An 18,794-nucleotide genomic window follows, 5' to 3' on the forward strand; every position below is an offset into this window, starting at 1 on the left:
AAGGAGGAGAAAGATAAGGACGGGAGGAACAGAAATAAAACTGGTTTATAAAATTGGCTTTTAATAAAGTATTTTTAAATTGTACTGGGAGAAAAATAAATGATGAAACTACATCTCACACTGGGTTGTGGGTCTTACACTCTTACCTGTGCAGCTGGATGTATTCTCGAGGTCTGTTGAGCAGGTGAAGGAATCTGTCAACAATCTTATTTTTTCCTACACCCTGTAATTACACAGAGAACATTAAACAAAAGAGACTTTTGTGAAGACAAACCAGAAGAATCTTTGCCAAGACGTACTTTCTCAAAGTTGTACTGTTATTATTAATGAAAACATACACATAGATATACACCACACACATATATATATGTTTACGTACAGCCAACAAATACAGCACAACTTCCGACATCAAGGTTTTTAAAGACTTTACTTCTAACTACACTAGCCTCATTTACACAAAATGCACTAAATGCATTCTTCTTATTTAAAAGGAACTTCATAATAATTTTTAGCCTCTACAGCTTTTTTCCGTTCTATAGTTTTAACTGAAGTATAAACATTATAGTATGATATTAACTATTTCAAATTTGAAGAATGTCATAAACTAAGTATAAAAACAATGATTTTGACTACTGGTTCTTCAGAAGTATGGTTTTTAGTTAAAGGGAGATGAATATAATACTGTTCTGCTTTAATCAAGCACTCATTTATTTTTTTTCCTTTTATCCTACTTTCTCGTCCTTTAGAACCTTGGAAACCTAAATTATAACTAAGGTTTATTAGTAAGTCTCAACTAGGGGCATCTAGATGTTTAGTCAGTTGAGCATCCAATTATTGATTTCAGCTCAGGGCATGATCTCAGGGTTGTGAGATCGATCCTCATGTGGGGTTCTGTGCTGAGCATGGGGCCTGCTTGAGATTTTCTCTCTCCCACTGCCCCTCTTCTCAGCTCATATGCACTTTCTCTCTCTCTTTCTCTTTCTCTCTCTCAAAAAAAAAAAAAAAAAAGCCCAACTATATCTGCTTTTGTTAGGAATGTCCTCATGTCCTTACCACTTACTGATGCTGAGAGTTGTTGCCATCCTTTTGCAGAAGACAGACTGTTAAAAATGGAAACCACCGCCATGCTAGTTCCCCAGGTTAAAGTTTTCTATTAGAGGTGGCATGCTCTCCTACTGGGATGTGAATCTTCTACCAAATGAGTTGTGTGGGAAGAGGAGAAGGAGTTAAAAAGCTAAATTACATACATCATATGTTCTAGAAATAAATAGTACTTATTGAATTCTTATATTTTCCCTGCCAGGCTCTATGCTAGGTATCTGCATGCGTTCTTTCATTTAATCATCATAACAGCTCTATGAGGTTAAGTATTATGATTACTCCAACCTCACAAAGTAAGACACCAAGACTCAGAAAAGCTAAGTACCCTGTTTATGGCCACACAGCTAATCAAAGGGGAGCCAGGGTTCAAATCCGGGTCTGTCTGATTCTGATGCTCATGCTTTTAGTCCCATCAGAATGGATTATATTTCTCTCAGTTTGAAACTGATTTAGGTAAACAGGGCCTTGAATTTTCTCTTTCCCCACTGTTAGGAGTCCATCCTAAAGAAATAATTAGGCAGATCAGGGAAATGAATGGTGCTGAGCAGTAAGAACAGAACTCCAAAAGAAGGAAGCAGGCATTATTATTGGTATTTCTGTTACACACCCGAATATCTTGTAAAGAAAGTCATTCTACAAGCACAAAGGATAGAAATTCAAGTCAATCGAATGAGTATTTATTGAGCATTCTCATAGTCCGAGAACTGTGACAGTTCCTCTAAGATAAACAAATTCTCAAAGAAAACATGAGAAGTTGTTCCTCACGATTCTGAAAAAGAGGCAAGGCACATTCATGTGGAGCACAGAAAAAAAGTCACCAGTGTAGATAAATAATTGTTAACTTATACGACATAGGTTCTAATAGCCTTAGAATCTTTCTCTTCTCTTTGGTCCATTAAATATGTCATAAGATGATAGGTGCAAGAGAGAGTAGGGGGACTGGGATGATTACCAACCACTTAATAAATAAGACAGAGTTATGAAGCACACACTAAAACAGACAGTAGCAAGCAATTAAGATCCACTGTAAATCCTCAAATCAGGGAAACACAATGAAATCAATATTTAAAGAAGGACAATATGGTGATAATATGCAAAATATACTGAAAGCGGAGAGACTGGTATCCAGGAGATTAACTGTTTATTCATTCAACATCAACATTTACTGAGTGCTGGCATGTGTCAGGAGAGAGATAAGGTTTCTGTTCTTCTGGACCTCCCATTTCAGAAGTGTGGAGACAGACAGATTAGAAAAGTAGGGAGAAAGGCAGCAAGATAAAATTAGACAACTAACTAACTAAAGAAAATTATCAAACAGTGATGTTCTCTACACACAATTAAGATAGGGTGAGGTCATACTGACTGAGTGGTTATTGATATTGATTTAGAAGTGAAAACCTTTCCTCAGGTAACTTTTTTTTTTTTTTTTTTAAATGTCTGAGAGAGAGAGAGAGAGACAGCGTGAGCAGAGGAGGGTCAGAGAGAGAAGGAGACACAGACTCTGAAACAAGCTCCAGGTCCTGAGCTGGCTGTCAGCACAGAGCCCGATGCAGGGCTCGAACCCACAAACCATGAGATCATGACCTGAGCTGAAGTTGGGCGCTTAACCAACTGAGCCACCCAGGCATCCCTCCTCGGATAACTTTAACCTGAGATCTAGATGACGAGGGGCCAGTGCTATCAAGCTTCCCAAAGGGACATTTGAGGAGAAGAGCTGCTACAGCTGGTCCCCTAAAGTAGAAATAAGCTTCAGGTATCTGAGGAGCAGCCCATGTGTTCAAGTGCTGTGAGTGGGAGAAGAATATACAAGATAAAGAAAGAAAAGTAAGTAGGGTCTAACCAACCAAGTTTTACAAGCCAAGGTGAAGAGGTTGGATTTTATTCTGAGACGGGGAGCCATTAGAAGATTTTTTAGCAGGGAACTGACGTGAACTAATACATAGATATGGAGAGTGAATTGTAAGGGAGGGAGTAAGGATGGAAGCTGAGAACAGCTGGAACGCTACTGCCAGAGTCCAGGTGAGACAGTGATGGCTTAGATTAGGAAGGCACAAGTGGAGAAAAACAGGTTCAAGATGTTTTGCAAGTAAAGCTGACAAAACTGGCTGAAGGACTGGATAAGGGAAGGTAAAGGAAAAGAAAATCAAAGGTTACTTCTAGATAAGAACTTATCTAAAAGTAAAAGGATAAGAAACACTAGGGGAGGAGGACCTTTTTCAGGAGGAAAATCAAGAGCTAACTCTCTCTTTCTCCAAAGTGTCTATTATCACTAACATTCTATCAGTTTATTTGCTTGTGTGTTACCCTTCTCTCCGACTGGAGAGGTTAGCTCCTCAAGAAGCTTGTCTTGTTCACTGCTGTATTGCTAGTGTCTAGAACAGTGCTGGCACAAAGGGGGTATTCAGTTATTTGCCAAGTGAATTAATGATAACTGCATCTCCCCAGGTGTTTCCGGCAGTGACCCCAGTCATCCTCAGTACTTCTCACTCCCTCTCGGTTCATAACTAATTACTTTCATTTCTACCTCCAAAATAGATCTTAAGTCTGTCAAATTTCTCTGGAGTCATTTTAAACCAAAGGAATATCCTATCTTGTCTACAAAAGTGCTTCTCAAGCTTTGATGAGTAAATGAATCACCTCTGAGATCTTGATAAAACGCAGACTGATACGGTAGGTCTGGGCTGAGGTCTGAGACTCTCCATTTCTAAGTCTTTTCCAAGTGGCACCAATGCTGCTGGTCCACAGACTTTGTGCAGCATGAACACGTATCTGCAGTAGTCTCATAACTGAACTCCCTACACTCCCTCATGCTATTTTGAATGTATTTTCCACACTGCCAGCCAGAGTAATGTTCTCAGCAGATAAATTAGATCATGTCATTTTCCGGCTCAACCCCATTCAGTAGCTTCTCACTGCATTTAGAATAAATTTGAAAATCCTTCGTGTGGCCTCTAAGGTCCTACACACTCTAGACTCCACTCGCCCCTCCTGCCCTCCAGTGTCCTTCTTCTCCACCCAAACACTGTTCTGGTCACACTCAGCTTCCTTCAGTCCTTAAAGATCCCAAGCTCTTCCTACCTCAGGGGACTGGCACACGCACGTCCTTCTTGCGGAGCTTTTCTATCATTCACCATCCTAGCCGTTCTCATTCATTATCTTCATTCCCTTCTTCACAAGGGCTTCTCCTACCTCCCAGTGTAAGTCAGGCTCTTCCTTACCTCCCATACTACCCTCTATTTTTCTCTCTTAAGCATAAATAGGATTTATGTGTGTGATGGCTTGTTTAAAGTCTCTCTTATTCACTGTTCTGTGTACTGAAAATGCCCTGGGGGCAGGGTCCAGGCCTATTTAATGCTCTTTGCCCAGAGCCCAGCATACAGCCTGACACGATAATGCATTCAATAAATATCTGTCCAATGAATGAATGAATACAAAGAATTTGGAAAGTACTGGAAAAAGGTATAAAATATAAGATATAAACCGTGGCCATGTTAATAAGGATAATGAATATTAGAAATTGTGATGAGTTGAAAACTTAGACAAACTGGTCAAGTTGTGCAATGATCCAATTTATATTTTTCACCTACAAAAGATTCAACATTATCAGAGTGGACTGTCAAACTGATAAATTCGCTGAAGTAAGGACAATGGATCATTTCATCTTCCAGGTATCTTTGTATGATATCTAACTGGATCTCTCCCTAGTTACCAATCTAACACAGGAACAAAAGAAAAAAACTATTTTCACATTTGCATGTATACTACAAAGCTCTGTAAGCTTTAAATGGCATGCTACAACAAACATAACATTTTAAATAGATACATTCAGAGGAGTAAAATGTGTTTGCTAATCTATCACCTCTGTTAATTTCAATGAATCCAGAGAAAGCAAGTATCATAAATGCATTGTAGTGTCAGAAATACAAAGGATTTCCTGATAGAAACAGATCATTTCTGAAAAGCTACTCTCAGGAGCTCCTGCTCCCTCCCCACCTCCACAGTTACTGAGCAGCCAAGCTTTTTCAAATTGCTCTGGAGCAACACACTGTTTTAGGGGCTTACAAGTCCCCGTAAGTGGGATATGACATGAAATCCCCAGCTGCCACTAGGGATCTCTTTTTCTTTACGTTAGGGTCTTCAGAACTTCCAGCTCAGCTGTCTCCTTGCTCCATGTACTCTCTCTGGGCAATCTCATCCACTCCCATTACTGGGGTCATCACATAGGGCTCACCCCACTCTCCAAAGCTCCAGCTGAGATCTCTTATCCCTAACTGTCAACTGACCTTCTGCACCAGATGTTCACACTGGACTCATTATGCTGCCACTGAAACACACTCCTTTTCCTTTCTAATCCTAGTATGAGAGTATCGCCATGTACCCTGGCGATCGCTACTCAATGAACGAATCTTGGAATGTTTTTGACTAGTCTATTTTTTCCCATGACCTCATTCAAAATATCACCCCAACCTGCGTAGTCTCTACCTGCAAAACATTTTTTATTCTTGCTTCTTACTCCTTTCTCTCCTTTCCTTCCTTCCTTCATATCTTCCCTCCCTCCCTTGTCCAATTCGTCAACAATTTTAACACATAATGTTACAGGTACTGTACTAACTGAGCAAGATAGGATGGTAAATAAAATAGCCACAGCCCATGGTCACACTCACAGCTTACCATCGAGTAGGAAACAAAGACAATTAAGCGAATATACTGAACACACCTGTGATAAGTGTTATGCTTTGGGACATCCAAAATGCCTGAAGATTTTAGCAAAGGGCTCAGGCAGGCCCACCACCCACAGTAATGTCTAGTGGGGACATCAAGGAGCTAAGGAGGTATGGGGAGGAGGAGAAGTAGTAGGGTTCCAGGTGGAGAGAACAGTATGTGTAAAGACCTGAGGGTAATCGTGAGCTGGGGCGCTGGACAGGACTGAGAGAAGGCAAGGGCTAGAGCAGGAATGAGGAAGGGAATGGTAAGAAATCAAACAAGAATGGCAGGCAGGGTCTAGCTCTGGAAAAGTGCTGGAAGCCACTTAGAAGAGTTTGGGCTATTTCCCAAAAGTACCGAGAAGCCACTGGAATGAGGAGGAATAGGATCAGATTTTGATTTTTGGAAAATCACGCTGTAGAATGATCTGGCAGACAGGAAGAATGAAAGCACAAGAAAGCAGCCTGGAAACTCCTTTAAAAAAATCCAGGCAGGAGATGATGATGATTTAAACTAAGGAGCAGAAGAAATGGATGGATTTAAGAGGTATTTAGGGAAAAGAACTAACGGGATCCGGTGACGGTCTGGATGTGGAGATGAGGAGTCCGTTTCTATCTTGGGCCACAAGGTGGAAGGTGGTGCCACTCACTGACAAATGAAATGGGGGAGGAGGAGTGGATTTGCTGGGAGGGGGAGGGAAGTCTAGTTTTAAAAAAGGCAGTTTAATTTTGGATTTGTTTACTTTGAAGTGCCTGCTTCCCATATCTGCTCCTTCCTCTCCAATTCACTGTCACAACTCAAGAGCAGCCAGTGCCCGGGCTCTTAGAAAAGATCCTCTTTGGTCTCCTTCCTCCGGACTCACAACAGGCCAACCCACAACTTGTTTAGTTATTTTCCTAAAACAGAGATCTCATCAGGTCATTTCTGACTTCATTTTGAAAGCTCTGATAGTTCCTTCGAGGAAATGCTAAAAGCATACCCTCAGAAGGAGTTTCTGTAAATATGCGGAGCAGGAAGGACCAGTTACAGCGACTTGCACTTTCCAATCACAGTTTTCGCCTAGAACACAAAATCCTCAGGATTACTTTAATTGAATAAATACATAGTCATTTATTTTTCCTTCATAAAAGTTACACACACTCATTTTTCTCACTGGGAAATGTAAGAAACAAAACATTATCCAACGTGCAGCTGCTAAAACAAATCTGCTACCATTTTCATCTTGTGTCTCTGAATATTTATCTTTAGTTATCATTATTCTATATATAAAATGTGTATTCTTTAATAGAAATTAGTTATTAAGTACATAGTTTTTACATCATTATTAACTTTCATTGGGGATATTTAGTGAGTTGAAAATTTAAAAAGGGAGAAGGAAGCTGTGGAATGAGAAGTCTGAGAAAATACAAACTGTCTCATGAGAAGGGCACTTTCTTTCATCATTACTGCTCTGTCTCACTGTGTTCTTGGTGACACTATCCTGGAGAGAAGGACCTTTGCAGATGCAGGAGTCAGATGCCCTTCAACTACAGGGTTAAGAGAAGCAGGGAACATGTTATGTCCCACAGACACGAATCAAACCAAGGATAGGAAGTAAACATGCCTCTAGTTTCTGTGAGAGAAAACATCAGGGACCATGACTTTAAAGACTTTGAAAGATTCTGGAGTTCTTATAAATTCCTCAGGTTTATTATTTTAATTATCCTGTTTCCTCAGAGAGATTAGCGGTAAAATCCTTGAAAGGAAAAGGCTGTAGGCCTTGTCTTCCTGGACAAGGAGAACATTCAGGATTTGGGAAACTCCATCTGTCTCCCGTCAAGGGGGAGGAGGAGAAAGGAGTAGAGTATGAGAAAAGACCTAAAGAGGAATGGAGATCAGGCAAGAGAGAATGAGTCCAGGGATGGGATTCAGGCCAGTCCTGGGACTTAAATGTTGCAGGATCTGTCACAGCAGGTAAACCTGCAGGCTGCCTTGTCAGCCCTCTGCAAGCCTCACTCAAGCATGTTCTTTCTTAATGAACCAACAGTCTCCTAAACCTTGGTGCTTCCATGTCTTTGCTTATGTTGTTCTTTCTGAAGAGAACAGCCTGTCCTTCCCACATCTATCATCTTCTTCCACTCATTCTTAGTGTTCTAATCAAATGTCTCGCTTCTTAGAAGCTTTGCCTGACTCTCCCTTTCTTTTCTCTCCTACTCTGCCCTGAGTACCAGAATGATCTCCTCTTTTGGGTTCCCAAACCATTGCTTACAGCACTCACCACACTGTACTCTAGCAACATGTCTGGTGCCTTGGAGGGAAAACTCTCTTCTTGAGGCCAGGATTGGACCCCAGTTCATGCACCTCACATATAACCTGCAGGAAATAACTATGAAAATTTGAGGAAAGTAAGTAAGAAAGGAAAGGGAAATCATGCGACTTGCTTTTGCTAAAGGAGGTAGAAAGTTGTTCCAGGAAGCTTCTGCTCCCTTTGTGCAAACAATGTTAGGAAACTAACATTTATGGAGCCCTCTGCTGTATGCATACACACCCTTTCAGTGCTTAATCACCTGAATCCTGTCTCCAGCCCATGTGAGCGGAGGTAATGTACCTGCTTGGAAAGAAGCAAACCTAAATTCCAAGTAGTTACGAACCTGGAACACAATGCGATTTGAAAGCAAAATTCTGATTCAACAGATTGGGCTGTTTCTGTTTCACCATACTGCAAAACAGAATGTTAGAAGGTAGCCTCCCTAAACTGATTTACATGGGAGTTTTTATCCTGATGTCATACATCAGTCAAGATCAGTAATTCCAAGTTAAGATATACTAAAACGTGTGTCCAGGAACCCCCTGTATAGAATGCAACGTTCAGGAGGGAGAACAGTGAGAACGTCAAGTTGGATCTTTCCTTCTGCAATAATTTTTAAAATCGACTCCAAGTGAATGTTTACCACTGCCAATGTTCTGCTTTCTTTCATCTGTTTACCTGAACTTAGGGCATTTCTTCCAGTTCCCCCTTATTCTTTAATAACATTCATAGAATTAGACCAGTTTGTATAATATTTACAGATGATTTCTGCATAGTGTCCTAATTTCCTTTTTAGAAAAGCTACTACAAGGGGCACCTGGGTGGCTTAGTCTAGGTTAAGCGTCCGACTTTCGTTTAGGTCATGATCTCACGGTTCGTGGGTTCGAGCCCCGCGTCGGGCTCTGTGCTGACTGCCAGCTCAGGGCCTGGAGCCTGTTTCAGAGTCTGTGTCTCCCTCTCTCTCTGACCCTTCCCTGCTCACGCTGTCTCTCTCTCGCCTAGAAATAAATAAAATATTTTAAAAAAATTTTTTTAAATAAAAAAAAGCTACGACATGAATGTCATAATACCAACTGCAATAAAAAAATAACAAAGAGACTAATATTACAGTAAATTGGAAGAAATAAATTGAAGCTGCTTTTTTTAAACCTTAAAATTTCTATCAAATGTTTAACCTTCTAATTCTTTGCTTCCACCTGAAAATAAACTTAATATATTAGCAGTTAATTGGATTATGATCTCTGCTTTATCTCTCTACAGATGGATGTCTCTACCACTATCTGAGCCTAGATGTGTCCTTTTGAAGAAAGATGGCCTAGACAAGCTGATCTCTAAACGATATTTTATTCTAATATTCTGTAATCCCATAATAGAATGTGAGATTGCTGCTATATGAATCACTGAAAATTCATTTTCAAATTCTCTCAGTGAACCTACACTACTTAGGTAATCATAAAAAAATCTTTAAACTGAATAGTAAATCATCCTAAACATTTGCACAAATGGCTTTCTGGCAACAGAGCCAAGGAACAGTACCCAGAAGTCAGACGAGAAGACGTACATGTCAGCTGCACTACGAGTTTGCATGGCTTGAAAACACACTTATTCATGAAGCTTTCTGTCAAAGTCATAAACTCTTTTTCAAACAGGAATGACAAAATCTGCATCCCTGCAATTTCTCCTTGAAATACTGTGCTGCTATAAATGGCAAAAGTATACTCTTAAGTAGTTTGTTCATTAGGTATGACCAAAGCAGCCATGACAAATCTTGTGGAGGGAAAAGAGAAATCAATGTGTGTGCAAGAACAACATACAGATCCAAAATAAGTGCAAAAGAACATTCACTAAGAAACACTGGATGATCAAGAATTTTCAGATTATAATTCAAGAAACTTCACTAATAAGCAAGGGGTTGGAGAAGGGACATAACAAAGATGAACGTCAAGATATTGGATAAACACGAGTATTTCATAGCCTTGGGACCCCCAGGCTGCTAGAGCTCTTAGAAGCATAGCACACTTAGTTACCAAATTCCCTGCTGGCACCACCAGCTGGGGACTACAGACAAGATTTCTGGACAAACTGTTCGGTCCCCTTACAGACATTAGACAATTCTGCTGGCAGAGCAATGTGCTGTATTTCTGATGCAGCACAGTAGCAATATGCTAGGGCTCAGTTCACATTATTAATTAGCAAAATTCACATTCTTTAATTTTGGCAATAAAATATTCACAGTATCTCAATATTAAATAATTCAACAAACATGACTTTACCAGAAGAAAAACTGAGTGTATGATCACAAGAAGTCTATGATTAATTAGTGGAGTAAGATACAAAGGATTATTATGTAGGGTTAGGTCATAACAACGTGCATAGAGTTCTGCTTAGTTGGCACTAAAGATATGTTGCTTGATTTTCAGAGTGTATAAATATCTCAAAGTCAAAAGCTATGAAAATCAGAAAAGAATGCAGTTATTTCTAGCCTGGAAAAAAGTGGATATGGCTTGAGGTCACTGTATAAATTATTCAGGGACTTAATTTGGCTTAACAAAATTTTTTGTAACAGTATTTCCTTAGATGTTCATCAATATTGCTGTAGTTCTGAACAAAATGTTTACATTCGTGAAAAATTGTTAATACTGCTCAGGTTAAAGAGAGTAAGAGAGTATAGCTTTCTTTTTTCAAAGAGACTTGGAGGGATATTAACTAAATGCAATTACCAGCCTTTGTTTAAATGCTGATTAGAATAAACCAAGTGTAAAATGACACTCTGGAGACAGCTGAGGAAAACTGAAAAAAGGGTATCAGAATATATTCAGGGATTACTATTAATTTGTTAGGTGTATGGAATTGTGGTTATACTAGAAATAGATACTGGAATGGCTATGAGAAAAATGCATTATGTAAAAGAATAATTTATGAAAAGACAACATAAAAAAGTGTTGGCAGAATAGATAAAACAAGTTAGATAAAATGCTATTAACTGTTGAAGCTAAGTTCAACAATTCAAAGTTCTAAGTTCAAAGTTAAGAGTATATAGGGTTCCTATATACTCTGTTTTATAGAAAATTACAAGGTACCTTGTACTCTGTATGTAAAGCATACTCCCTGGCCTGTGGCACTCAACCAAAGTTAGCAATTACATATTATTATTCTTGTTGCTGTTATCATTATTGTTCCTAGGATAAGCATTAGTGTGGTCTGGTGAAAAGTAAGCGTGAACTTTAAGGTTGGAGTACTAACTCTGCTCCTAACTAGCTATGTGATCTTGAGCAATTATTTTAATTTAATTTTTTGAGTTTCAGAAGGCTTATTTGTAAAGTGTGGAACACGAAAACATTTACCTCAAAAGGCTGTTGTAGAACTAAATGAGATGATTTTTAAAAAAGGATATTAGAAATTATAAAATGTACATGTATTACCATTCTTAACACTTAAAAGAAACTTGTAATTCAGCTGTTGATGAAATCAAATATATACCAAATCATATCAAAATAGTGAAAAATACTATAGAATTTCAGAAAAAAATTATTAATATTTTTTAAAGATTTTATTTTTAAGTAATCAGTATACCTAATATGGGGCTCAAACCTACAACCCCAAGATCAAAAGTTGCATGTTCTACTGAGTGAGCCAGTTAGGTAACACAAAATTATTTCTATTTGGGAAAGACTAGGAAAGGCTTTGCTGAAGAAGAAACATCTGGGCTTTGAAAACTGGCAGGATTTTCATCAGCAAAGATGAGGGAAGCACTGTGTGAAGCAAACAACATGAAAACGGCTGGGGGAGCAAAAGGGCCTGGTTTCTTCGGGGAGGGTAAGAAACTCAAATCGGGAAGAACTAAAATGATAAAGGAGGTTTAGAGTCAGGTCACAGTTCATTTTGAGTGTCTCCCTATGAAAGAGATTTCATCTGATAGGCAAGAAGGAGCCACTTACAACTTTAACCAGAAAAATAAAATTAAGAGATACTTTCTAAGATTTATCTCACTGCTGATAGATCAGAAATTGCCAAGGAACAGAAAAGAGTATCTAAAGAATCAGTACCGTTAAAACATGAAGCACGTGGAAGTCAGGGATAGAGAAAACATCCTGTGTGAAAGTCAGTCAGAGCTGACTTTTGGTTTGATAAGGAAGATGTAACACAATAGAATTTGGATAAGGGCAAAAGTAGGGCTGTGGAATACAAGGAGAGCTTAAGTATAAAAATTTCGGCAGACCACTGTTATTGGTAAAATGATACAAAGAGCTGGTTTAAAATGAGGAAAGAAAGAAAGAGAGAGAGGGAGAGAAAGAGAAAGAAAGAAAGAAAGAAAGAAAGAAAGAAAGAAAGAAAGAAAGAAAGAAAGAAAGAAAGAAAAGAAAAGAAAAGAAAAGAAAAGAAAAGAAAAGAAAAGAAAAGAAAAGAAAAGAGGGAGGGAGGGAGGGAGGAAGGAAGGAAGAAAGAAGGAAAGAAATAAAGAAGATCTGGAAAATTATTGGATTATATTCATTTAGAAGTGATTATGAATTATTATGCTTCATTAAACATAAATCAAAATTTGATGATTTGCTTTGCAATTTTATCTAACATTATACCCAGATGATTACATTTTCATCTCTTAAAATTAAATACTGCATATTAGAAAAATGCTCTTAGGTAAGGGGATAGCTGAGCATTTTAGAACACTATATTGCTGAAATATTCCTTCTTTCTAATATCTGATAAAATGCAACTATCTCTCAAAACTCAAGGGTTCTTACACAAAAACAGAAGTTTATTCTTAGGGAGTTTTCAAACAACAATAAAAAATATGCATCTATAGGTTGATTCTATAACCCCAAACATCCGCAATCAAAATTCTGTATATCAAATAGAATATAGCTCTATAAATCAAGAGAAAAGAAAATATGGAAAAAAAAGAAGCTTATTCTCCAGTACAGCTGGGACAGAAGAAGCATCATCGACTCAAAAATAAATAGGCATTTCTTTTTTTCCCTCTTGGTCAAGCTAATATAAATAGAAAGTCATGCTATAATTAAAAGAAAAAAAAAAGCCAGCATGAAAACTCCTAATTGCACTAAAGGCACATGTAATGTTATAATTAAAGTAAGTAGAAAATAATGCATGTGTGGCATACTGAAATGGTTCTACACTATGTAGCCTTATGTACTAAGGGACCATCAGACCCATGTAATCTCTCTCAGGCACCTGTCCCTTTTGGCTACCAGGCAGCCATTCTGCTTCTCATTTTGGAAAGCTGCTGCACCGAGCCATAAAATCCTACATAGAAAATTGAAGAGATAACAAAAATCAATTTTACTTCATCAAACTAAGATGTGGGTTACTTAATTTTGTTATGATAAGTGAAGTTTATGGAACTGTTTTCAGCTTTCCAACAGTTATAAAATCTTATCTAATATCAAATTTCTTAGACAAGATAGTATTATATGGAAAGAAAAGGTGGGATTGGGTTTATAAACATTATAAACCTTGAACTACCTCAAAATCAACACTCCTTAATTTCCTCATTGTAAAAGCTGCTACTGGTGACAGTTACACCTTTCAAGGCATCTCCAAATTTACAACTTCAACTATTAAAAAGTTTCCTTCATGGACTTAAGCCAGTTTCTAGTTTGCAAACAGAAGGCTGGGTGGACCATATATATCTATAGATAGTTTGCATTAAGAGCATTCATTACACTTTATTATGTAATTGTACCAGCCCACTGCTGGCTTCTCTGCCAAAACTTAATCCCAAAGCTTCACTTCTGATTTTTTTTTTTTTTGAGTAGTCATCATGTAATGTCTTAGAAAGGGAAAGAAAGGGGTGCCTGGATGATTTAGTCAGTTAAATGTCTTGACTTTGGCTCAGGTCCTGATCTCGTGGTTTGTGAGTTTGAGCCCCGTGTTGGGCTCCGTGCCTCAGAGCCTGGAGCCTGCTTTGGATTCTCTTTCTCTCTCTCTCAAAAATAAAAATAAACATTTAAAAAAAGAGAGAGAAAGAAAGAAGCCTGATCAATTGCTACAAATAGTTTACCTAGTTTCAGAATAAATCATGTGATTAAAATCGGCATTTTCCCACTTGTCACTTTGCATTTAAAATAAAAACACCAGTGACACCACCTCATTAGAGCCTGTAGTCCTCAACCTACAAGCTATGTCTCCATTTCCCTGTCTTTTCCCTTTTTTATTATTTTGTTTCACAAGACAGAAATAAAGGTGAAGGTGAGAAGGTGCATGAGATATTGAGAGGTGCTGAAATACTACTGATAAACGAAGCACGGCATTTTCAAAGCCATTGATGAAGGGCCTGCATTAGTATGACTGCAAAAGTACATCCGTGAAAGAGAAATCTCCTAGATGATGAGAACTCTGAGGAAAGCACAGGGAAAGAGAACACGCAACTCCACCCTTGGCAAAACATATCTCTGTGTGGCACCTGCTCTGCATTTATTTGCCAACAAACCCTGCAGGTAGCTTTACACTCCCCTGTACATACCAAATGGAAGCAGTCAAGAGTCTAACTTTGATGAACTTGGAGGACGTTATGCTAAGTGAAATAAGCCAGACAGAGAAAGACAAATACTGCGCAGTATCATTTATATGTGGAATCTTAAAAAAAAAAAAAAAAAAAAGTCAAACTCAGAAACAGAGTAGAGAAGTGGCTGGGGGCACGGGGGTTTGAGGTAACAGAGAGAGTCTGGGAAAAGGGTACAAAATTTCACCTATAAGATGAACAGGCTCTGAGGATTTAATGTATGACATGGTGACTATAGTTGATAATGCTCTATTACATAATAAAATTTGCTAAGAGAATAGAACCTAAATGTTCGTATGACAAAAGAAAGGTAAATATGTGAGGCAGTGGATGTGTTTAATCAACTAGATGGGAGGAATCTTGTCACAATGTATATGTATATCAAATCATCACATTGTACCCTTTAAATATATTATGATTTTGTCAATTATATCTTGATAACCCTGGGGGAGAAAAAGAGTCACTCTTTACGAGGTAGAAGGGACAGAACTTGATGGGTGATTGAATGGTGATGTAAGCCCTGAGATAATTCTAAAACTCAGAAGGTAGAAGGCCCTCTTTGCTTAATTCAGTCATTTAGTCGGAAAAAGAAGAATCACTTCTAAAAACGTATTCCAACAAGGAGAAGAAACTTAAACTTTAAACTATAGTAACTTAAACTGTTACTATAATTTATTCATTAGTACCTGAGTTCCAGCCATAACTCACCTGATTGCCAACCAATAATAGGTGTTCTCCAAGAAGAAAGTCTTTCAGCATGTCTTCCATCACTATCATGTGCTAGAGAAAAAAGAACTAGAGGTTAACTGTGTTTTGCATAATCAAGGTGAAATAATAAAGTTAGCAATAAATACTTCTTCGTGCTACGTAAACATCTAGAGTGCCAGTTCCAGATGGCAGTGTGGGAAGATCCTACACTAACCTTCCCCCGTGGACACACAGAATATACAGAAACAGATGAAATAATTTCCTTTTAGAAAAATCTAGAGGCTAGCTGCCTGATGATTACACCCTGGGAAGATGAGAAGAAAACCATCCAAGCAGGGAGGAGAGGCTGGGACAGAGTCTCACATAAACCCCATCCCTACGGCAGCATCCTATAACTGGAAGCTTCTCCCTGAGGAGTGAAGGGTCCGAACCCCACATTGAGCATCCCAACTTTTAAGACATACACTTGAGAGATGAGCTCCCAAAACATCTAACTTTGAAAACCAAAAGGGCTCACATCCCGAGACCCACAAGACTCTAGTTTCCTCTGAGAAATTGCTCTCAGAGGACTGGTCACTCAGACTTGCCTGCCCCAGGGCCCAGCTCAGAGGCAGCTGATTGTGCCCACACTTCAAGTGAAGGAGGCTCACCTGCTTATTTTTTTTTTCTTAAATAGTTTATTGTCAGGTTGGTTTCCATATAACACCCAGTGCGCATCCCCACACGTGCCTTCCTCCATGCCCATCACCCCCTTTCCCCTCCACCCCACACTCATCAGTCCTCAGTTTGTTCTCAACATTCAAGAGTCTCTCATTCACCTGCTTAAAGAATTGGCCTGAGGTACAGGCATCTAATTTAATATGCACATGCAGACGCCTGCTGGGCTACTCTCTGGGGCTGGGGACTGGCACATGCCATCTTCATGCTCTCCCTTTCCCATAATCCACAACACTAGTATCTCCTGGAAGACACCTTTTACATGTGTCTCGTGCCTCAATTTTTGCGGCTACCACCCAGGAATCACCGCTTAATCATCTGGCTCTGGAGGCCAGGGGAGCTTGCATTCCTGGTCCTATACAACTGTGATAATTGGTATCACCCAGATAGAAGCTCATACCCCTATCTGGCCCTTGATTTTTGCCACTGCTGCCAGAAGATACCTCTATATCACATGGCTCTGGTGGCCAGTAGGGCTTATACAGTGGGTCCCACAGGACTGTAACCAAAGGATGAAGAGTTCTTAAAAAGTTACCACCCCCAGGGCACAGCAAGAGGCCCAGGAGCTCAGTTATTCTAGGAAGGACTATTAGCTATTCATCATGACCGAGGCCTGAGGGGCAGTATTCTAATAAGACATGCATCCTGGGGCTGGCTGCAATCCTGACTAGAGACCTTGGAGGGCAGGCACTATCTTTGTCCTCTCCCTTTACCATGCTCCAAAGCACCAGTGTCTCCTGGAGGGGAGCCTTACACACATCTCGTGCCCCAGTTTTTATGTCTGGTGCCCTGGTTAATGCAGCTGTCACTCAGGGGACACTCCTTAATCATTTGGCTCTGGTATCTTGGGGGCTTGCATTTCTGGGTCCCATGAGACTGTGGTTATCATAAAGATGATGTTTGGCAGGCTACCAGCATTGGACACTGCAAGAGTGGACTGAGGCACACTCTTCAATCTTCTGTGAAGGAGGCCTCTTTGCTTCTTCTGGAGCTTCAGCGTGAGGGGCAAGCCTTATTTAGCACACATTTAGAGGCCCATGGAGCACTCTCAAGGAACACAGGCTATGGAGCCATCTTGGCTCTCTCTTTCTTAGCCTTGTGCCAGCTCCCCATATCACCTAGAAAAGGGCTTAGACACTTGTCTGTAGCCCCAATCTCCATGGGCTTAGACACTTATCTGTAGCCGCAATCTCCATGGCTGTCACCCAGTGTACGCCTCTAGATCACCTTGTTCTCATGGTCACAGGGGCGTACACTTGTAGTACACAGGACTATATATATTTGCATACTTCTAAAAGCCAGTGCTTGAGGATGTGGCTTCCAGTCAGCCTGAGTCCAAGTGCTGAGATCTCCCCTATGGGACAAGAGATCTTGGCACATCTTCAGGTACTGGGAACTATTAAAAATATACTGAGAAGCTTGAACAAGTGTAGTAATGATTTAAGAGACAAGAGCTGAGGCAACATTGAAGGATAAGGCTCATCTCCTACATGAGGCCACTCCTTTAAGACTGGGAGAGGCAGTTATTTCATATACTGTATAGAAACCAACAGAGCCAAGCAAAATAAAAGATATGTTCCAATGAAAAAACAAGTAAAACCTCAGGAAAAAATCTTAATAAAATGGAGATAAGTAATTTATCTGATAAAGAGTTCAAAGTAATACTCATAAGGATGCCCTCCCTCCCCTGCCGAATCTAAAAGAATGGATGAACACAGTGAGGACTTCAACAAAGAGACGTGAAATATAAAAAGTACCAAATGGAAGTCACAATGTTGAAGAATATAACAACTGAGCTAAATAAGTTCAACAGCAAAACAGATGAAGTAGAAGAAAGGATCAGCAGTCAACTCAAAGACAAGGCAGTGGAACAAACTCCATTAAAACATCAAAAAGAAAAAAGAATGTTTAAAGGTGAAAACAGTTTAAGGGACTTAAGGGACAACATCAAACAAAATAACATTTGCACTACAGGGCCCCAGGAAAGAGAAGTGAAAGAGGCATAAATCTTAGTTGAAAAATAATAACTGAAAACTTCCCTAACCCGGGGAAAGAAGCAAACATCCAGATCCAAGAATCCCAGCAAGTTCCAAATAGGAGGAGTTGAGAAATCCACACCATGACACATTGTAATTAAAACATCAATAGTTTGTTATTTTTTGAAGTTTACTTGGTGGGGGGGGGGGGGGAAGGGGCAGAGAAAGAGGGAGAGAGCATTTAAAAAGGATCTTGGGATTTTATTCCCATTCTGTCAGTGCAAAGCCTGATGCGGGTCTTGAACTCATGAGCTTTAAGATCATGACTGAGCCAAGATCAAGAGTTGCACACTTAACCAACTGAGCTACCCAGGTGCCCCCAAAATGTCAAAAGTTAAAGACAAGAAGAGTATGTTAAAAGCAGCAAGAGAAAAACAACTCGTTACACACAAGGGAACACCCATGAAGCAATGAGCAGATTTTTCAGCAGTGACATTGCATGCCAGAGCGAATGGCACATGTATTCAAAGGACTGGAAAAAAAACCTTTCCAAAGAAGAATACTTTACCTGGCAAGTTATCATTCAGAAGTGAAAAACAGATAAAGAGTTCTCCAGACAAGCAAAAGCTAAATGAGGCATCACCACTAACCCAGCCTTACAAGAAAATGTTAAAAGGACTTTAAGATGGGGCGCCTGGGTGGCTTAGTCGGTTAAGCGTCCGACTTTCGCTTGGGTCATGATCTCGCGGTTCGTGGGTTCGAGCCCCGCGTCGGGCTCTGT

The 18,794-nt window shown here is 39.5% G+C and overlaps 1 protein-coding gene across 4 annotated transcripts in view; it reads right to left on the minus strand.

The window, feature by feature from the left end:
• Positions 1-18,794, minus strand: part of VWA8 (von Willebrand factor A domain containing 8) — a 349,620-nt gene that overhangs the window by 176,620 nt on the left and 154,206 nt on the right. For all 4 annotated transcript variants that reach the window (XR_005532644.1, XM_039257082.1, XM_039257083.1 and 1 more), the window contains exons 20-21: positions 15,321-15,392; positions 147-223 (exon numbers count right to left, since the gene is read on the minus strand). Coding sequence is in view for 3 of the 4 variants with exons in the window: in XM_039257082.1 (XP_039113013.1) it covers positions 147-223; positions 15,321-15,392 (149 nt within the window). In the remaining variant the exon portion in view is untranslated. The remainder of the gene's footprint in view (positions 1-146; positions 224-15,320; positions 15,393-18,794) is intronic.

This window comes from Hyaena hyaena, unplaced genomic scaffold (genome assembly GCF_003009895.1).
Source record: "Hyaena hyaena isolate Hyena2069 unplaced genomic scaffold, ASM300989v1 scaffold_598, whole genome shotgun sequence".
Classification (NCBI taxonomy): domain Eukaryota; kingdom Metazoa; phylum Chordata; class Mammalia; order Carnivora; family Hyaenidae; genus Hyaena; species Hyaena hyaena.